We start from the raw sequence: 22,413 nt of genomic DNA on the forward strand, positions 1-22,413 counted from the left end.
ATCGCAAGCAGTTTACACATTTCACAGGAGGTGCGAATTCCCCCAGTGACCCCAGTGATGCGGAGGGAGTGTGTGTGTCTGCCTGTGCGTCCGGTGAAGGGGTCATTGTTAGGGAGGTGATTTACGAGGCAGGGGTGGGCCCTACACACTGGGCCCCCATTGTGGTCGCGCAGAAATGCGGGCGGAGCTGCGCGCCCGGCCCAACAGCCGTACGTTTCGCGGGCGACCGTGACCCGGTGAAGGGGGCCAGTGTTCTTCCACAGACGTTTACAGACTGCCTTTCTTCAAAATCAGGGCCCCTGGACATCTTACAGCTGAAAAACAGACAAAGAACCCTAAAACCCTTACGAATGCTTGGCCAGGCCACTGGTTCCACGTTCTGTGACGATGCCAGGACCAGGACGGAGGGCCGTGGTTCGGGCTCTGGAACACAGTTGCTACTATGCATTGAAAGTCCAAGCGGGAAGACCCGTCTTCTGCGCATCAGGGACACGTTAGCTGGCTGTCTGCTCGCTGCCCAATACAAACCTGACTGGTCTTGTTATGGAAATGACCTCCATGCGTTAGCGCCACTGGTTAGTCCCACGCTGGCATTTCTGGGTGTACTGTTCCTTTAAGAATGAGAATCCTGTCTCTTTCACGAGGCGAGTCCTTACTATTCAGTCAATGGGAAATTGGCAAGCGTTTCCATTTAAAGCTGTACTCCAGCCAGCCGAGAGGGTGAGTCATCTGGACTGCTCGTGGCTCCTGATCCAGTAACTCACCAATTCGGTGGTTCACGTTTCCTGTCTACCTGGCGATTGCTGGGACGCGCTGGACCGGCACAGAGATTCGTGGGGGACAGACTCTGCTGACACACTCACGACTGGCAGGACTGGTCGCCAGACACGGATCCGAGGCCGCAGGGCAAGGACGTTACAGAGCCCCCGACGAGGACGTTACAGAGCCCCCGACGAGGACGTGTCCTGCTCACACTACTCATATAAAGTGCTAGTTTGAGCGGTGTGAGCGGAATCCCCCATCCCAGACCGGCAGCAGTGAATGACGGCTAGACTTTGACGAGCACCGCAGAACCCCAACAGTCAAACACGGCCCCAAGTGTGGTGAAAGGCAGATGTACCATGAGAGAAAGTGAGGGTGGAGTGTGTGTGTGTGTGTGTGTGTGTGTGGGAAGTCTGCTGCATGCATGTTGGCAGTGCAGGCCTCCTGACCTTGGCATGGTGATGAGTGTGAAGGCCAAACCCTCACCTGGAGCAGGGGCTGGGATACAGAGCCAACGCAACACCTCCAGTACTGACATTTGGACAGAACCAACAGTGCATGCGCGGGGGTGGGAGGGGGGTGTTGTCCCGGGTTCCTCCAGAGCGTCCGCAAAGAGGTACGGATGTGAGGATGACGTGAGAAAGAATGAAAGAATGGAAGGAGAGCAGGACTGGTGTGAGGGGGGGGGGGCACCACCATCCCCGTTGTGGGCGTGGCCAGGAGTGCGGGGGGGGGGGCGTGGCCGGGGGGTTGTTCCGGCTTACCTGGGTCACCACTTCCTGCCAGGGCGGGTGGTCGCGCTCCAGCCGCAGGGGGGCGTGACGGCGCTCCTCTTCCAATGCCCGCGTCAGCCGCTCGAAGCGCTCCTCCTGCTCCTTCACCGAGGCCAGGATGCTGGCGGCCGTGCGCGCCTCGTACTCCTCCATGGTCTGCACGCGCGCCGCTCGGACTCGCGCCGGCAAGGCCAGGCAAGCCGGGACAGAAAGACCCGACTCGGAAGCAGTTACGTCGCCGGAGCCGTGCTACGGCGCCCCTCGTGCTACGGACAGGGAGGAAAACGGACACACGGAGACGCACGGTGGGGCTCGCGTGACGGCGGGCGACGCACACAGGCGGGGCTTCGCGTTTCCGCGGAATGACCGCAGACGGCGTTCCCGCTGCTTTGTTGCCGCCACGCCGAGTACACGCAACACAGGACAAGCATGCCATGCAGCGCATCGCCGCGGCGACGTTCCCGAGCGCTTCGGCGGAATAACCGTGACGACGGGAGCTCGCGCGGCCGTGTTTCGGTTCACGTGGAGGTGAGTTTCATACACACCTATTGGTTAGTAGAGCAGGAGCGCGTTAGAGAAAGAGCATTCTCCAGGACAGACAACCAGTGAGGAGCGGAGGCCCGAGGGTGGAGCTGCAGGGGGGTGGGGGTTGGGTGGAGGAAGGGAGAGGAGAAAAAAAAAAGGAGAAACGTTACAAGGCAAGAACGAATTGACCTGCGACACCAACAGACTAGACAGCAGAGTGTGATTATTAAGGCACCGGATGCGGCGGGTCGAGGCGCTCTGTCCGAGGCCCTCCCGCATGGAGGACTGTCCAGAGACGCAGCACAGATCAGGCAAGAGGAAGCAAGTGTTAGTCACACATACACACAGTCACACTCGCTTAGATATGCAGAGAGAGAGAGAGAGAGAGAGAGAGAGAGAGAGTGTGAGTGAGTGTGTGTGGGTCAGGTGGAGGATGATTGATTAGAATTGCTTGGCAGATCGGCTAAACTTTGCTCCCAAAAGAAATGGTAGGCCAAGATGTACGCACGCGCATGCACACAGAGAATACCGTACACAAACACCAGCCCATACATATACATGCTACTCTCAATAGGAGGGTAGATACAGGTGCTGGGTCTCTTTGAAGCCAGGCACAGTACATCTGCTTTGATGTTTTCCGACTGATAATTTATTTATCCACAGTGCCACTCTGATACGGCCCTCGGGGCCAGCCTGCGCTCACAACGCCTCCCTCTGGGTGGAGGACACCGCCCGACGCCTCTAAAAGGGGAGGAGGCCATCCCCGGGATGACCACGGCCTTGCTTCAGCATGGAACAAATCTCCCAGCGAAGAGGAACTTCGGGTCAGGCTGGTCAGCCCCATTCCTCAGCTCAATTATTCACGAGCCTGCAGTCAAGACCGGAGACTTCACAGACCCACATAACATAACACGGCTCTACCCAGCAGAGAAATGCTGCATCATTTGGTAGGAGGCAAAAATAAGTAAGTAAAAAAGTTGACGAGTTTATCAGAGGTTCGCGGGTTTTCCTCGCGCTTTTGATGGCCAAACTGTTTTGGAGACGTTTTTTGGGAAAACCCGCGTATAGACGCATGGCTGATAAAACGTGTGAGCTACGGCCACCCGCGCCGCGGAAGACGCATTGAGTTTTCACTCTTAGACGCCAACGGCGGAGATAAAGATTTAAAAATCGGGCTTACGACGGCTCATCCGTAATGGCAAACAAAGTCTACAGGAAGTTAATATTACAGCTCTAGATATGAGGGAATTTTTTTAGTACATCTATCAAAATATAAATTAAGAAAAAATATCCTTGTTCCTGTTTCGGGGGTGGGTGGGGGTGAATGCAGAAAAGATTCTTAAAGCAGATTAAAGATTTAGTAAGTAAATTAAGTAAAACTAAGAAAAAATATATATTTCTATGAACTGGTTGTCTGTTCATTACCTGGAGAATGATGGCATAGGATAGAATCGAAGACTGCCAGCGTCGTCGACACCCACTACTCATCGGTTTCTGTGGCCGGGACCGAGAGCCAGTCCAAGCCCGCGCCGCTCTGGAGCCGTACACAGGGCCGCGGAGAGGTTGGGTCCAATAGCACAGACCCCGAGCCCGGCACCGAGATTTGACACTTCCAACCTACGCCGCAGTTTAGCTGTTCGCAGTGATTATTATTGCAGTTTATATTCGTTGGCCAGGTTTAACTAGACTAATGTGCAAGGTAAAGTTATTTGTAAAGCACTTTTCATACCCAACAGAAATTCAAGGACTCATATATCCTCATTTAGTCACATACTATGGCAGTGCGTGTTTCAGTGCAAAACAAAATCCAATATAAAACACTCCTCTGCCTACTAATGTGGGAGAAAACGATCACATCACATCTTCCTTAAGCAAACAAATTAGGAGAGACCTTAAACCCCCTAGAAAGGGAATACGAGAGAGCTGTTTGCGTCCTGTTAAGGAAAGTTTAATAAACCATGGTCTCCGTTGCGCACCCGGCTGAACACGGAGGCGAATGATCTGAGTGGTGTGCATGGTGGGCTGACCGTGTAAGGGGCATCGTAACGGTAGTGTAGCGTAACCAACAGTGGAAACGCAGGAAGACGTATGAGGTTGGGACGCTTTAAAGAGGCTTGACCTCCCCAGGACTCTACATGTTGTTTTCTTCCATCATGAATGTGTTCGGGCACAGGGCCTGTGCTAAAAATAGCCAGGCGATAAACGCCTCAACACAGCGTTTACTCCAAGCAGGACTCGGGAGACGACACGGGGCGTCGGCTCGCGTCGGAGCTGCGGCCCGGGAGCGCAGATGACGAATCCTTGCGGGCCCCAGCGCAGGGCCTTGGAGAACTCCTGCACCCACCGTCGTCTCGACGGCCCGTGACGTCGTCTCCGCTTTCGGCCGCGGTGGCAAAAGACTCGGAAGCGGGCGATCGGGAGGGGGCGGGAGAGGTAAATCGATCCAACACCCTTTCCGGGAAGCGGACATCAAGTAACGAGGCACAAAGGTTAGCACAGGAAAGTGCCAGGGGACATCTAGGAAGCGGATGGCATGAGAAAACGGGAGGGATGACAGACCAGCCTGACAAAATGTCTAGAGAGAGAGTCACAGCCCAATTAGGGCCTGGCCCCCTTTCATTAGCCTAGCCAGCCCCCCTGTTCACACAGATTACCTCCCTCACATCCCCTCTGAACACCAGGTTGCAGGCTCAATCAATCTACGCCAGCCCCCATCTGTATCCGCGGGGCCCGCCGGGCATCGGCTGATCTGAAATGAGCTTTCTCCGTTTCGTTTATATGGTTGTAACCGGGCTGTGGACAGGGGAGGGCTGATCCTGGATTAGGACAAAAGGATCCAGGAGCTGAACGAGACCCGCAGCCAAACAAAGGGAATAAATAAATCACCTGCCTTTGCTTGCGCTACGTTTGGTTCCTCTTCCCAACCTCATGGGTGTGCAGGCACACACACACACACACACACACACCTCCAACCTATCTGCGGCTAAATTACACACGTTAAGAAGCGTTACTGTGGCTTACGAGGAGAGATTAAACACGGTGGCAGGCTGAAGCATGCTACTGCAAAGGTCACAGCTTTTAACAGCAAAAAGCACTCTGGGTGATTTTCAATAATTTAACACACTTTGCAAGCATGCGGCACACTTAAGAGGTCAGTGCATTTTTGCAGAAGCCCTCAGAAGGCGTGTGGGGGGTGGTTCTGCATCAGCCACCGTGGGCAGCGTGCGGGGCATGCAGGGCGGAGGCCATCGTCCCCGTCGCTGGGACGCGAGGAGGAGAGGGAGAAGGAATGGACAGCCGGGGCGGAGACGCAGGCCGGGAGGAATCGCAGGGCCGCCTACCGGCTCCAAGGAGCGCAGCGCCCAAATATGGGAATACGGTACTGACAGGGTACTGGATAATTGGTGGCATATTGGAGGAGTGAATATTGGCGTACTAGTGAAGTATTGGGGCGATATTGGGGGAATACTACTTATCAGAGTATAGTGGAGTTTAAGGCAACGTGAGCAAGATCGGAATACCCAGGACGAGCAGAAGTGCCCAAACAGCCCACCACACTAAACACAGCCAGTCTGGGACTGACGGCAGTATCTCGGAACTTTAACGAAGGCATGAAGCCAGGAGCAGCAGAAGGAAGCGAGGAAGAGGAGAACGCAGAGGAAGAACCCCAGTGTTGGCAAGAGCGAGCGAGCGAGCGCGACACACAAGAAGTAATTGTCTACCACCATCCCCTACTCCCACAAACCTCAAGCATTTCCTTTGAAGTGGTGCTGTGTGAAGGAGCTCTTCAACAGCGGCTGCCATGCATGTACACACACACACACACACACACACACACACACACTTCAAGGGTTCACAGGAAGCACGGGGCTCACACAAGCGGCTCAAACTTGAAACACGACTGGCTGCATTCGATGCTGATGAGCGTGCCCACACACACCAACGCTCCGGCACACACAGACACACGGCAGCTCCTCTGAGCACAGCCGGCACGGCCCTGCGATAACCAGGTCCGCATCCCTGATGTCATCCAGGCATCAACAGGCCACGTCATACACACCGGGCTGACTCCACGACTATCCATCGCTGCCATATTTTCTGCCAAAAGCACAGCAGCAAATAAATGTGACAATATCCAGATTTTTAGAGAACGGGCGTCGTCAGAACAGAGGGCCCCATACACACTTGGACGGGAGCTTTTGTAACTAGACCGAGTTAAACGGCTACGGACATCCGAGGACAACTGTCACGCGCCCGCGCTTTGAAAGCGAAGACTGTGCAGTCTAGAAAAGGGCCCTTGACCCAAGAATGTGCAAAACTAAATAAAAGTACTAAAAAACTAAGTAGGTCCTCCACTCTACCAGTGCAGGCTGACCAGAGACTTTCAACGACACAACTATAGTAAAAATCTAATATGCACACCAAGTTTCATGTGGGGAGGTGTGGTCAGAGAAGATGGCAAGTGCATGTCTGGCCGGCTGTGAGCAGAGAGTTGGGGGTGTGGCTTTGGATGAAGAGGCGGGGCCAGCCTGGATGGCGATACCCAAGATCTTGACAGGATGCCGCCATTTTACACTGATTAAAGTTCAACACCGCGGCCTCGAACGAGCCAAGACAGCTGGACGTGAGGCAGCAGAGTCCTCTGTTAAGACAAACGTTTAAAACAACAACAACAACAACAACGCTTTACACCCATCAGGAACTGAGTAGATGCAAGTAAGGCACGGTGCATTATGGGACTCTCCGCAACACTCAGAGCGGTGGGGCTGACGGTCCGGTGGGTGCAGTTACCTGTGGACAGCTGACGGTGGGGGCGGAGTGTGCGGGTGATGGGCGGAGCTCCGGCTGTCAGAGTGGGCGGGCTGGTTCTGGCGCTGACCTCGCTGGCTCTTTCACCCGGCAAATCTGCAGTCACCAAAAAAAATAAAATAATAACTTTATTATATATATATTATATACACACACACACACACACACACACACACACACACAAGATGAGGAGCAGTAGCAGTGGAATTGAACGATGAAGCCAAACACGACAATAAATTAGCATATGCTAATTCCCGGACACGACTCCGATTACAAAGCCGACGTACAGCGCAGCTGACGTTCCCGGGCCGTGCGGCTGCCAGGAAAACGCTGACCATAGGCAGATGAGAACTGTGAACCCCGAACAAACAAGTTCACCTCTGTTCCCCCCGTGTCTGTCCGCACCGTTACAGAGGCTCGGCTGAAGTTCTTCTAACCCTGCCCACACCGTGATTCTTTCCCCTCCAGAACATGCGCTCGCTCTGCCAGGGCCCGGGGGGGCTCTCTCACCCGGAACTTCAAGGACATGTGCTGTAAGGACCCCGCGATACTCCCTCAGCACAGCCATCAAAAGGAGAGCCAAGCCAGCCAGCATTAGCTATAAGCGTGTTCTCTCTCCTCTCCGCTTTATACAGACTTTAGAAGGAGAAAGACGAGCGTCGTATCTGCTCGTTCTAAACGCCATTAACACAACGCCGATGCTCCAAATACCAACAATGGATGGGAAACTACTGGTGTGCCTGCAGCCTTACTTCACCTCGTCTTCCTCGTTATTAGCAAACGCAGCCTGGACATCCGTACGGTGTTTCCAACGGGGAAACTTGGCACAGGACACACAATCGCACACAATCGTTTTCTTAACCCCAGTTTTGTTTAGATGTTAATCATCTCGATCTCACCGACCACCTGCTCTGGGCATGTTTCCTGGGCCTTTCAGCAACTTTGCCACACCCAAGCGCATTTAGACACGCTGGACGGTGCCATTTGACCGGTGGGCAGCGGAGGAAGACGTGGCTTTATTGAACCGAGCGCGCCGGCCAGTGGCCCCGAGTGCTAGCTCCATTGCCATAAAGCGCGGGACACGCAGCTGGAGGAGCCGAGGTGTTTGGAAATGGGTCCCAGCCCAGATTTCAGACTAATAGGAAAGGAGATGGAGCTGCTATGGATGCAGCGTGGGGCCAGGGGTTGATGGATCTGTCCCTCCTCACGCACAAGTAACAGAGATGCATTTGTCTACATGAGGCACGGAGCAGGACGTGGGCAACTACCGCTCCATGGCTGTGTGGGAGGGAGAGAGAGAGAGAGAGAGAGAAGGTCACTCCAAGATAGACAACTACAGCAGCCAAGGTCCAATGCACTGTTACAGACTGCCTGAAGTGTGTGTGAGAGAGAGAGAGAGAGAGAGAGAGAGAGAGAGAGGAGAGAGGAGAGAGAGAGATGCAGATGCTTGAATCAGAGGAGAGGCATTGCTTTGCTCAACAGCCAAAAGCCCCAGATGGCAACTGCACCTCCGGCCGGCTGTGAGCAGAGAGCTGGGGGTGTGGCTTTGGATGAAGAGGCGGGGCCAGCCTGGACGGCGATACCCAAGCTCGACAGGATGCCGCCAGCTGGATGTGAGGCAGCAGATTCCTTTGTTAAGACAAACTTTTAAAACAACAAAGTTTTACACCTGTCAGGAACTGGCACCAAATGACAGAGTAGACATGAATAAGGCACGGCGCATTATGGGACTCTGCGCGACACTCCTCCTATATGGACTGCCATGAAAGGGATCTGCCGCAGTGCTCTGGCTGGACGAACCGTATAACAGAGTGACACTTCATCACAGGGGCCAAAGCAGACTACGAAACGCACGTTAAAATCAGTCAAGCCACTGGCAAGCGTTGAGGGACCCAGCCTGTGCTGTGATCATCTTCTTTTCAGCCTTCAGGCTTTTTTTGCCCAGGTGTCAGGGTCACTTAAAATGCAAGTAGTTTAAACCCCCAAGCCCAACCCCCACCCCGTCTACGGGGCATCATTTTAAGACCGCAAAGTGCTTTAATAAACTCTAATATACTGCTAATGTGATGCCTAACAGTTGGGCTATTAAGTCCATTTAATGGGGAGATCCTACAAAGAACAGCACGCTTGTAAATCCCGTAACTTACCTGGGAGGACTTTATTGCTCCACGGTCATCTGGCGCTCGTGGCTACCAGAGCGCTTCTGCACGTCAGCGCACGTCACGCTCACTGTGAGTATTCAAACGGAGACATGGAGAAGCTTTGTACGGAGACATTCCTGCCTCTTTGTCTGTTTGACTTTTGTTTCTGTAAGATTTAAATGTCATACCTCTGGAAGATATAACTGCAGGCAACGGTTGAAACTATAGGGTCTATGGGGTTATTAGACTGTCAAAAAAATATGCAAATGATTTAAAAAGACAAATTAATAATTCACAAAGATTATTTGGTAATGTGAATTTGTTTGGCTTGTTAAAACTGTTAAACCTAAAACTGCTCTGGGAGGGTTTTTTTTTTTTTTTTTTTTACCCTCTGTAATTGCAAACAAAACCATTTATAAAACCATTTAAATTGGACTGAATGCCGTGCTGGAATATTAGAGCTAACCCACGTCACCCAGCACACCTCCCTGCTGCCCAACCTACCAATCAGCAGAAATCGTGCTGCGATTCTTGTCCTCCTCGGACACCTTAAGCTTTTCAGCATCGAGTCGTCATAGTAATGGTGCGCTGACTGCATTGACGCGGTGGTTAATTATCTTGTGTGATCACGCCAAAACCCGGCAGTCCTGTCACCGTCCCGTCGCCGTGGCATCCTTTTCGAAAACGATGCCAAGTGTTTATATCCCAATGTCTTTCCACAACAGCTAGTTGGCTAAAAGCCTAGAGCCTTCACTATAAGGGACCAACGCATTAATTAGGAAGATTCTGTATCCCTAATCCCTCTGAACCCGTCCTGACACAGCCTTGCTCTCAAAGCAACGGGCTTCAACAGTTTCTGAAGACTAACTGTCTCCTGAAGACGAACGTCATCAGGCCTCTTGCTTCGGCTGCTGCCAGTGAGGCTGACCGTTCAGTTCCACGGCACACTCCTCTGTCACCGCCATTACGTACACGAAAACACACTCCGCATTCAAAGCCATTCCCCCCACCAAAGAAGCACTTTTTTTTTTGAGCGGAAAACAAAGTACTGAGAAAGCCTGGGAGGGTGGGCGTTTGGCTTTTCCGGGAGGAACCCCGGAGGGTCTGCTGGTCATAGACAGGCTGGGGAGAGGCTGGACAGTTTTATCACTGGTCATGTAAATTAAGAGGAAAAGGCAAACTGATTTGGGACTTGGCCGCCGGACCGAGGTCGACAAGTGATCCTGGGGATGGGACGCGTACATCTGTGGACCGATGGGATCAGTCCTCCGAAAGGGGCGTGGCTCTTAAATGTCAGCACGCGGTGCGTGCAACCGTCCCTGGCCTGGGAGGCGAGACGTGGAAGTCGCACACAGAGCTGCCGACTCTCCTGGGTAGTGCTGGAGGGACCACTTTTCTCCAAGCAGACCAATCTGTCGCTTCCCTGATGACGGCATGTCCCTGGATGCGTCCAATAACCTCACAGCAGAGCAGTGCTCGTCTGGAGTCGAAGCTGCCTTTGATTTCCGTCTCTGAATCCCAACGCTCTACGTTTCCCTCCCTTCCTCTGCCCTCGTGAGGAACAGCGTGAGGGTGGGGCTCCAGTCACATCTCCAGCCTCCCGACGCGCTCCTCGATCTCTCTCCTCTGTGCGCTGCGCTTGTCGGAATTCCTTGGATCGGCGTTTGGAATTTCAGGCAGCGAAATTCATCGGCGGCATCACACAGGGAGAGCCGTTGACGGCCCAGCCGTGCACAACCAGGCAAATCCCTTCAGCGATTCCGCAGGCCCCTTAAGGACGATCACACACCATCATGGAGCAAAACCATATTGGGGCTTGGAGAGACGGAATTAAATTTGCGCCGACAATGGGGCTTTACGGATGAATGTTAGGAGCAAATCCCGTCAGAGAGGGAAACGTTCTCCTTCCACGGCGAGAGACGTAAACAAGAGAAACCACGCCGGCGTAAAAAGCAGCCTAAGCACGTCCGTGGCGGACCGTCTGGCCCGAGAACACGGCCTGCCGCGCGGTACGGCGGAACGCGAGAACACACCGGCTCGGAGCGGAACGCAGCACAGCCTAAGCGGAGTTTGAGCTGGCTTTTTTTGGGCCGGATTAAAACGGCCACTGGGAGTTGGGAAAACTTTGTATTATGGAAGAGCTGCATAGGAGCAGGGAGGTGAAATCTTTCCTTAGGCTCATTCAGATAACACGGTGGATGGCAGTAGGCTGGGAGAAAGGGAGAGGGATAATGGAAGAAAAGGAGAGAGAGAAAACTGATGGGCACATAGTAACAAAATGAATCACTGCAAGTCAACATGAGCTGCTCGACATTTCCCTGGCAGAATCCAACCCAGAGGCTGTGCGATTATAAAAGAACACAAGTACCCACAATGCAAAGCGTATTCATGCCATCGTGCAACACGGCCACAGGCTGCTCTTCCTAGAGAGATCCGTGGCGAGCCATCTTACTCCGGCTCGCCAACCCTTACCACTTTACCGCCAACCCAACGAAAGTTTAACCCCCAAATCACAATTACCGTTTCAACTTTAATCGGTTTTCCCACTTTTACAGAATTTTTGCATTTGGGCAGCTCTGCAATCGCCTCACCGAGCGAAGACACTGCAGCCTCAAAGTCAATTTTATCAGACTGTCGATTTATTTCTCTTTTGGCGAATTAGCCGATTAGCTGCTCAGTCTAGCGGCGGTGAGCTCGGTCACAACGCATCAGCGATCTCTCGGACGGAGAGTAAATCGAAGCATTCCGGCTCTGGAGAAACGGCGTCGTGCGCTGGGGAGCCGCCAGCTCCGGCGGTGGGGAAGGGGAGCCCGGGTGCGCGGCGGCCACAGTCAGCCGGGCTGGCGGGTGCCGTCGGCGCCAGCTAACGCGGAGCCGGCCATTTTGCACAGTACTCCTCCCCTCGACTGAGGGGCAAAAAGCAGGCATTAAATGTTGCATCCAAATTGCTTTAGGCATGTCTTTCATTTTGTTTTTGGGGGATGGGGTTTAAAGTGTGCGCGCAGGGGTAATGGACAGGTTAACTTTACGACTCTTTCTTGATGCACACTGAACGAAATGCATCGAGGCGCATGGCGGCAGATAAGAAAGAGTCTCACAAAAGGCGAAGGGGATGACTGCCTCTTATTGTGCAAAATATCTACTACATCTCACGAGGCCGCATGAGTGCGTTTCTGTATATAACAAATAAATAAATCGTACTGCCAGGTCAAGAGACGCCAGGAAACCCTGGTACCAGGTTCCACACCCCAAAAGCTCCTCACCCTGCAGAGCTGACAAGCAGCAAATACTGAGCCCATTCACCCCCTCAGAAGTAAAGTGGGGCAAAACACATCTTTCACAGTAATTACTGCTCTTAAGAGTCTATTTAAAACTCCAGGGGGACCTTCGATCCAATGCCAGGAGGGGAGAGATGAGGCGAGACGAGACGAGACAGACAGAGCACAGAGGGGGTGGGGGAGAGAGAGAGAGAGAGAGAGAGAGAGAGAGTGCAATTTAAACTCCAGAAGCAATACAGTACACTGCCAAAGCAGAGTTCTTTCTCTTTGTCTTATATACTTACTTCACTTTCCTCTCACTGGCTCTCTTTACACACGTGGACAAACACACGCGTATGCCGACTCCATGTGCGCATGCACACGCGTGCGGCGTGAGCCACGGTCACCCACGCACATACACTGACGAATGGCAGCCCTCAAAGGCGCAGCGCGTACGGTCGCGTTTTTTTGCCATTAGGGTGATTCAACAGCACGCGTTCATCCCTCAGAACAAGCACCTGCTACCACGAGTCTCACGTATGCACGGGTGGGCACGCATGCACGCGCACGGGAGATCTGAGCCGCAGAGGTGCTCCCCAGTGCGTTACCCACAGCTGTGAGCCCAACACCTAGGACAGCCAGATGGCTCTGTTGATACAGTCAAAGCCAATACAGCATAGAGTCACGCAAACATCTCCGGCTGAGCGCGGCACGACTCCCACCCCGGGCAGGGGCGCCGGGGGATTCTGGGCTGTGACCCTATTGCCCTGTTCCTAGCATCCGCCTCCGTCGCCGGTCATGCTCCGACCGCGACGACTCCGCCCTCGTCGGGCGGAGCGGGCATAGCCCGCGTCTCCGGGCCTCCTCAGATGGATGGCTTCGGCGCACCCTCCTAGAAGACGGCGCGGGTTCCAGCCTTTAGCCGTTCCACGGGAACCTCTGGATCTGATGCCATCTCAACACGGAATCCCAGATCCGGATCGGACCTGGGAATACCTTGGCGGACAGGGCAGCGTGGCGGATGGGACTCTTCAGGAGTATACAGCTCAAAGAACCCGCCTCTTCCTCAGAGGGCTCGGATCAAGAGAGCCGCTCAAAATGGGTTCCAGGCACCGCCAACGTTGCGGTTTTCACTTCCTTTTGTTGTTACAGAACACAACAAGAGGACATCTGTGGGGAAACGGCGACTTCCTCGCGACGATCAAGAGCTACGGAGGGGACGCACACACTGAGGAAGTGCACAACGTTGTTACCTTCATCATTAAACCTAAACCTTACTTTGATAAACACTCAGTAGCCCAGGCTGGCTGTGCTCCCACAGCAGAGCAATGCATGCAACTATAGTGCAACTACAGCAGGGCGTGCAACCTACAAATTATTAGCCAACCAACTAATTGGTTTTAGAAACTGGCAGAATGTGCGTTTATTCTGCTCTGTGTCCGGTTGTCTCTTTTTCCTTGCAAAGGACACCCACAGACCTTTGCAGCTTGTTGCTTTTCTGACTGCTGTCTTATGCCCGACGCGTCCGGCCCAGCACGCGTTGGCAGCAACGCTCCCACAAACTTCACCGCTGTTCGCTGCAGCATTTGCTTGCGACTAATTGGTCGAAGAAACATGCAGGACCCTGGCCCCGCTATCCCTCGCCTCCGCCAGTGAACGCAAAACCAAAAACTGTTCAAATCCATCCGTTTTGTCGAGCTCATTAGACACGTTATTCTTGGCACGGACTCTGCGGCAAAAATGGAGCGGCGAGGAATGCGGCGCGCGGATTAGCGGCAGGTCGTTAGTAAATATCAGAGAAAATAAACGCAAGACAGGAAAAAGGTGGGAGAAGGAAAGTGATGGAAAAACGCGAGGAAAAGCTCAAACGCGACTGAGCACTCGTAGAGGAGAGCGGCAGGGTACGAGCAGACGCATCTTGATGCGTCGCAGTACAAGCTCGCTAAGGGCTCAGTAAGGACTCAGCCTGACGTTCTCTGCTGCCAGACTTTCTTTTCTAAAAGGGACATTTCTTTAGCAGTCTGAGCGGGGTGAGCGTTTCAGATAAACAAACCCACCCAGTTCGAGGGGTTTGGAACTGGGCTGGGAGCGCAAGTGCTCAGGCATTTCAACATTTCATATTCAAGGCGGTCGCCTAACCCAGCGAGCGGTGGAGTGTGGACAAACATTTGAGCCAAAGCGTCGCACTGTGAACAGCGTTCGGAGTGGCTCTCTTTTACGTCGGCTCTTCAGAGCAGCTATTCTCACGCGAAAATAACGCCAGGGATGGACATAGAACGCGCAGGACTTGTCAAAACATTCGGTGGCGAAACAATCAGCTGGCCTGTTGCTGAGGGGTCAGGCCTCGGGGCTCACTCCATCACGGCCCCACACCCTGGGCAGCTTTGACGAGAACTGCCCGGACCCTGCCCGGAGCCTCGTGTCTCGATTACGGCTCCTCCATTTTCTCTGGCTCGCTCCCTGCCTCCCTCATGGCTTCTCATCAATTCTTCACTTCTCTTTTTTTTTTTCTCCTTGGGTATATAACGAGAAAGTTACTTTTAAAATGCACACCACCACAGATTACAGGATAAATGCACTTAAATGCAATTTGTAACATTCCAATAGATTATTTTAAATACTTTGAATAACTATGTCTTTTTTTCCATCTTCCTGGAACGGATTTGATCATTTAAGAGTGATTAAATCTGTTGTTACGTCAGATTGTTTATTATTCTCTCAGGATTCGTGACAAGGATCCAATCCAGCAAAGAAACCCAATAATCCACTCTGGTATCTTAATTTATAATTAAGTTAGGTTTACACTACCAAACGCATTTCTGGTCATTAGAGTAGGCACAATCACGCCACTTACCACTGACGTCACCCAAATCAATAACTTCATTATGCCTCTCAAAGGAATTCACTTTTGACAAACTCCAAGTCAATCAGAGCAGAGGTCTGTAAAATGTTGCCAGCTGTGAAAATTAATGTTAAAAAAAAAATTCAAAATTAACTGGCTCTACAGGAGGAGGAACACTCAGAATCAAGGGACCTATACAGAACAAAAAAAAGTGTCAGCATCAGTGGCTATGTTTGCACGCAGCCAGATAATCCGTTAATCTGACTAATGGTTCAATCAGTGCAGGACACGTCCATGTATACAACTCTGTGTACAAATGTGGGTACAAGGTGGGTAAACATGCATAATCCATTAAACAGAAGAATAACGACGATGTAGAAGCCTGTTTTCGATTAGGTTACGCATGTGACCATGGTTTTAAAGTAATTAAAAACACATGCTCCACCTGAAAACTCTAGCTGTTGCATGTGACGCTGTAGGTTACTCCTGCTCCTCTGAGTGGACTCGTGTGTTGCTCGTCGTCATGGTAACGTGCACTAGGGCTCTACATGTGCACATCATTTAGTGTCTGATTAGCAGTAGTGTGCGTGTAAACTGAACTCATCAGTTTGAATGAGCAGGAGTGTGCATGCAAACAGCTCAGTACTTATCCATAATCAGAGTGAATACAGATTGACAAATCTTTGCACGCAACCATAGCCAGTGAATTTACTATGCCACCATGGTGTTTGGGTTACTCTTTACAAACCCTGGCACAGAGGAAAACCACTTCTGAAACCAGGCTCTGCGCAGGATGGATCTAGAGGCAGATCACGTGCTGGAGCTGAAGACCAGTGAGCAGTGAGCCTTTTCAGACCCAGTGGGAAAGTTCTTGTAGACAGAGCGGGATTGCACGGTCCAAGAAGGCGTCCATGTCTCTTCCTTCGGTTCGTTCAGGAATATTAATACAACACAGGTTTCAGCGCCATGCACTTTAATCTTTCAAGGAAGGCGTCTCCACGTGTTTTTGTGGGGTCATCAATAATACCGTCATTAGAAGGCACTCTGGGGTTGAGTGCCAAGATTTGCTCACACAGTGAAGATAAACGCCATCTTTGTGAAGATCTTAAGAGCACTTTGGGTGGTCTCAATTTCATGGTTGGATGGTCAACTTTGATCCAGCGAATGGCATCCTGGATTGTTTGAAGGGAAACCTCAGAATGATCCATAGTGAGGAGCAAACAGTTATTATGGAGATGAAGGAAAACCACTCCACAGGAAAGGTCAAACAGGACAAGAAAACCTTTCCACTCAGAACTGCCGGAGAGATCCGTCCATGAGAGGGGCCATAATGGTCAAATTAGGGAAGCAGATGGACTCCTGCAATGAACGCTCAAACTATCGCGACCTTCTCGTCTGCTAATTAGAGCGCCTTTGTTTGTGACCAACTTCAAACGATCTGCCGGGGGTGGGGGTGGGTTAGAGAAAGGGAACAGAGACAAAAGGCTAAATGAGTTCCCGTTTGTCCCAGTGTGGTCAGAAGGGCCCTTAGGACCGCGAAGGGGTCGGACGTCAGTGCTCAGGGGGCCGGCATGTCCAGGACACCCCTCCCCTTCCTGGATGGCTTTTCCAGAGGCGGGGCATCCCTGCTCCAGACCGGGCCCTGGAACGCAGCCAGTGGAGTGGGAAATTGCTCACCGATAAAGCGACCCAGCTGTGAAGTGCAGAGCTCAGGTGGAATGAACAGAGGGACCGGGGGGGGGGGGGGGGGGGGTCACAGGCAAGCCCTTGTCCACAAACCCCAATACATATCCAAAACCTGACGAAATTACATAGATCATCATCATCATCATCATCAGAGACTGAGAAAGGCACTACAGAAATGAAACTTATTAGCATACATTTACCACCATAGGCATCAAGCCCCTAATGCCCCAAGGCACATCCTTGCAGTCATATTCGCAGCAACTTTTTAACTTTTTGTGGTGCAGTAAACGCATAATACAGCCAGCGGCTTTCAAACACATGTGAATGATCAACTAATGTGTTTGAAAACATTCTTTTTTCACCTGGCAGCTCCAAGTGCCAGCTCCAAGGTCATGGATACACCAGAGTGCAACTGTGTCTCATAAAGGGCCCAAATACTTATGTAAATGTGATGAGGAGAATATCTTCTTTGCTCTTTTATTGTTTTGTTTTAAATACATCTACAAAACATTCCAAAAGCCATCGTTTCCCCATCACTGTTGGGTATCGCGTAGAAAGAGAGAAAAAAAGGTGATTCAATTTTAAGAGGTATCTGAAACGTACCAAAACGTGGAAAACTTGCGAGGATCGGAAAACTTTCCGTATGCACTGTATACGTGCGGTACTGTGCGCAAGTCTGAGGCACTCAAGGACTATCTCTGTGCCTAATGGTGTTTGTGTGTCTGAAGTCACGCTGAAAGGGCACCACTGCAGGTATGGCAGGCACAAATACCCAGCAGGCTACATCTACTATGCCTGCAAAATGTGGAAAACTTGAAAAAAGGTCTGAAACCTTTTCGTATGCAATGTAAATGTAAACCTTAGCTAGTAAACCTCCATTCAGTAGAGAAACTAACAATCTCTGCTGTATTTAACCCATTGGTTCTTCTTGGAATTCTCCCTTTAGATTAAAGTGGGACATTTAACCGTTTGTGCTGCAACATGGGTCAAAAATAAATGAACAAATCTCCAGTTGTCTGGGCAGGTCACTTCATCACATCACAACTACTGTGCATCAAACTGGAGTCTCACCTGGTGCCAAATCACGGAACAAAGAGAACCAAAAAGCCATGACATCACAAAAATCATACTCTATCTGCAGAGATCCTCAGCCTAACCAGACACTGCTGTTCCAACACAGCTACCTACTGCATCAGCCTTAGATACCTGCCTTAGTTCCCCCCAATTTATAATGTGGCCCGAGGCTTGGGCTGTGAGCACCTGGTGGTTGGGTCCCACACTGTGCAGGAGCCAGATCAGGACCGAGAAGCGTTTCGACAAGGAGACGAAAAAGTGTCCAGATAGGTGTGTGTGTGCGCGGGCGCTTGTGTGCGTTAGTCTTGACGTGTCATTTTTAATTTCCTTTGAGCAAAATGTTTTTCACTGCCCCCCATCTCATTTACGCTCCCCACGTCTCCTGACACCGGGAGAGGTGGCAGACTAGCTGGGGCCTATCTGAAGGGAGGGGCTCGCGTTAAGGACCTGGGACCTCCGTTATCTCTGCTACAGTTCAAGAAGGCCAATTAAAATTCCACACGCCTTCACACAGGAATAGACTGGGAAACCGACGCCCCCCGCCGCGCTTAACGTACGGCCTCGCGACAAACTCCCAAACAGTCCGGCACGTATCCAGCCGCGCAAGCGCGGCCCATATCTCCAGCCCTGAGTAAGACAGGGCAGATAAAGGCTTCTCCTCCAGACCTGTTCTTGTGCCGCGTGCTAATGAGGGGGAGCAGAGCACGTCCCTGAGATGCTTAGGACCTGAAATGGAGCCGGCTGATCTCATTTCTGGCGTACTCGGCCTTGGCTGGAGGCCATGGAATGTGAAGCAAGAAGGGGGGGGGGGGGGGGGAGAAAGAGAGAGAAACACCACGTCCAAAAACACATCGCGACCCAAGAGACGAAGTGAGCTTCGGCTGGGATGCTCCTCACGCTGGCGTAAAAAGAACGTTTTTATTTATTTATTTATTTATTTCTCCTCTCCTCCCCTCATGGTGGATTCCAGACAAAAATAATTAGCACCAGTTTGAAACTCCTCCTGAAAATACTGCAATTATCGGATCAGGCAGGCCATAAACAAAGCTGCGCGTTTAATCCCCCACCCACATGCAGCAGTTGCTATTTGGGAACGTTAGCACGGCGAGGGCCAAGACACGCTCCTCACAGCCAGGCCGAGACGGACAGGCCAAGCCGGGAAACCTTCCACGCAGTTATGAAAGGTGTATTGCATAAAAAAAAAAAAATAAAATAAAAAAAAACCTATTGCTCCCGAGTTTTGTTGGACGCAACATTAAGACCAGGAGACTTAATTCTCCGTCTCAGGGCTAATGGAAACAACGCTTTATTCAGCACCTTTATGGTTTTTAAAAGACTTTTTCAAGCAATCAGTTCTCGGGCTTTTGCAGAAAAAGTAACTTTCTAGGCTTGCTTTCTAATCAGATTCGCAATGGGTGAAAAAGCAGGCAGAACAGATCAGGCCAGTAAAAGGTACTGGGCCGTGTAATGCTACAATCAAACTGCCCCGATGCCTGTTAGAGAGACATGCATGTATACTTCCCTCACGCTGATGACCCGAGTTCAACTACGTCTGAAGATTTCAGCTTTGTTTCTGGGGTCGCCTTGGCATTTGTGGGGGGCTCCTGAACAGAGGATCATCGGAGAGAATTTTCCCAGCATGCTTTCTTGGAATTCCCTGCAAAGAGCTTTTGAATGAAGCCAGAATGGTCCAACGGATATTCTGAGGAGACAAAGAGATAAAGCCGGACGGCCACGTCCAAAGACGGCTGCTCCCGACGCTTGGAAAATGAAGGACAGCAGGAGCGATATGGACAGAACTGGAAAATAAGTCCTAAAAATTGATGAAAAATCCCATTAATTGTCCACTGCTCTGTACACTGAAGCAGGAACTTCTGAGGCTGGTCGATGCTAACCACAATCTACATGCACGGGAAATGGCAGTAGCTTTATGTACATTAGAGGTGTTAATTATACTAACGACGAGCGCCGCGTGCCAAAACCACAGAAACTGCCATAACCAATTAACCTTCTGGCCCACGCACTAACGTTATTTAGGCAGGAAAAGAACAGAGTGATGTAGGGGACCCATGGGACTCTGAGAAAGTGGATTCTCATTAGCCATGTTCTAAAGACAGATCGCAGCCGTGAAATGAAGCTAGTGGGTAATCTATATAGATGTCCAAGTTGGCTAATGGCAGCCATGTGCAGGACTTGCACATTAATGCGGACCCACTAAATGGGCCGATGGTTAAAAAAGTAACCATGTGACCAATTTGCTTGTCCACTCTCTGTACTGATAGGAGATGGAGTAAAATGGGGATTTAAAACACACACACACACACACACACACACACGCTCCATTATTCACCACCTGCAGTGCTTGGCACCAATCACAAAAACAGTGCGTGCAGCACAGTTATCCTTTAATGGTGCCACTTAGGAATCCGTCTCCCTTCCGAACCGACACGGTCAAAGGCCTTGTCCGTCTTCGTCTTCGTCACGCCTCATAGATCCTTAAATTTACCCGCCAAAAAAAGGGAGGATTCACAGTCACTGGTAAAATTCGGGTAAGCCGCTACAGTTCGGAGGCGATGGAGATCAGCTGAAAACTGGACGACAGGTGGCCTGTACAGGTAACCGTCATCTGTCGGACCTCCACCAGATCTCGTCCTGCAGCAGGTAAAGCGCCTCAAATGCGGACTGTTCCGAGGGTCGGATCGCTTGCAAAAAAAAAAACAAACCAACCAACCATGGGGTGGGGCATGTGGAGGCAGAAAAGAAAAAGATGGTTCAGGGAGGGGGAGAGAGAGAGAGAGAGAGAGAGAGAGAGAGAGAGAGAGAGAGAGAGAGAGGAGAGAGAGGAGGAGAGAGAGGGAGAGAGAGAGAGAGAGAGAGAGAGAGAGAGAGAGAGAGAGAGAGAGAGAGGGAGAGAGAGAGGGAGAGAGAGAGGGAGAGAGAGAGAGAGAGTGCGAGTGGAAGAGAGAGAGAGAGAGAGAGAGAGGGAGAGAGAGAGAGAGAGAGAGAGAGAGAGAGAGAGGGAGAGAGAGAGAGAGGAGAGAGAGAGGAGAGAGAGAGAGAGAGAGAGAGAGAGAGAGAGAGAGAGAGAGAGAGAGAGAGAGAGAGAGAGAGAGAGAGAGAGAGAGAGAGAGAGAGAGAGAGAGAGAGAGAGAGAGAGAGAGAGAGAGAGAGAGAGAGAGAGAGAGAGAGAGACAGAGAGAGAAGAGAGGAGAGAGGGAGAGAGAGACAGAGAGAGAGAGAGACAGAGAGAGAGAGAGAGAGAGTGTGAGTGAGTGAGTGTGCGCAAGAGACATTTCATCAGTGAGGCATGAAGGACAGAGAGGCTCTCAGATTGCACAGGAGATCCCAGGATTAGTCACACCCATCCAGCTCTCTCTCTCTCTCTCTCTCTCTCTCTCTCTCTCTCTCTCTCTCTCTCTCATCACTTATTCCAGTCTCCCCATCTACTACTTGGACCTCTAAGAAAGGTCACAGTAATCATATTAGAGCCTGTCTGCAAACGCACTCTGTCTCTTTAGCACAGGGCTAAACAGCTGGGCCAAGATGGCTACCACAATGTTAAAAGCCCCCCAGAAACCCTCTTAGACTGTGGAACACCAGCTGCAACCACAACAGAAACGCGACGGGACGTGCGATCGTTACCCCCGCATGCAACCTGGACAGCGTACATCGCTGCACGTCACCGTGGCCCGCTGAGAGAACAGACATGGCACACGTTAGCATAGTACAGGAAGTGACACCAGCACTGGAACAATAAGCGCAACAGTACAGCTCTAGACATCCCATACAGTCTTCATAGTTCTTTGTGAAAGTATTCAACTCCCTTGAAGGTCTACGGATTTGTCAGGCTCACAAATGACTCCTTGATATTTGGCGCTGCGCCGTACTGTTTTAAAAAGACAAGCAAACATTTACGTGAGGGGAAAAACATTTGGTAACAAATTACTACCTGAACAACGGCACTCGCATAATTCTTCAACTTCTGTGGCGTGGACACGCCACGTATACGCATATGAAAGAAACAAATCCTAACGAGCAAGGTTGGCCCCTACCGGTGAAACACGCTCACCTTTCTGGATAAAAGGCCTGCTACACTCAAACACCATTGGTCAATCTGTGGATCTGAAGCAAAGCCATGAAAATTAAGCCCGAAAGATCATTCTGCGCAATTATAAATAAAACGTACGTTTAGAGAGACGCACAGATTATAAGAAAAGGCTGCAAACTAATACCCAAGTGTTTGGATCTCTCAGCGAGTGCTGCTGGATCAATGACTAGGAAAATGGTATCGTATCACCCAGGCGCTGCTTAGACAAGAGCTCTTCATACAACAGACCTACATAAGAGGGCGTCTAGAAAGGAGCCATTAGTGAAGAAAAACCACATCGAACCACGTATGGAGTCTGCCAGAAAGCATCAGGGTGACCCAGCTAAAATGTGGGATGAGATTCACTCTTCAGATGAGAGACAAACTGAGACTAAACTCTAAGCTTTGTGCGGGGCACCATACCTGGCCCTGGCCACTCAACACGCACCATCCTAAC

At 51.2% G+C, this 22,413-nt stretch overlaps 1 protein-coding gene across 12 annotated transcripts in view; it reads right to left on the minus strand.

Annotated features, from left to right (window-relative positions):
- The window catches only part of arvcfb (ARVCF delta catenin family member b), a 119,552-nt gene that overhangs the window by 65,311 nt on the left and 31,828 nt on the right, over positions 1-22,413 (minus strand). For 10 of the 12 annotated variants that reach the window (XR_014122675.1, XR_014122673.1, XM_081710694.1 and 7 more), the window contains 3 exons: positions 6,852-6,965; positions 2,081-2,167; positions 1,527-1,801 (listed from right to left, as the gene is read on the minus strand). Coding sequence is in view for 8 of the 12 variants with exons in the window: in XM_081710694.1 (XP_081566820.1) it covers positions 1,527-1,688 (162 nt within the window). In the remaining 4 variants the exon portion in view is untranslated. The remainder of the gene's footprint in view (positions 1-1,526; positions 1,802-2,080; positions 2,168-6,851; positions 6,966-22,413) is intronic. The other 2 variants (XM_081710710.1, XM_081710711.1) reach the window with 2 other exon arrangements.

The sequence above is a fragment of the Electrophorus electricus genome, chromosome 1 (genome assembly GCF_041902795.1).
Source record: "Electrophorus electricus isolate QZ-2024a chromosome 1, ASM4190279v1, whole genome shotgun sequence".
NCBI classification, from domain to species: Eukaryota; Metazoa; Chordata; class Actinopteri; order Gymnotiformes; family Gymnotidae; genus Electrophorus; species Electrophorus electricus.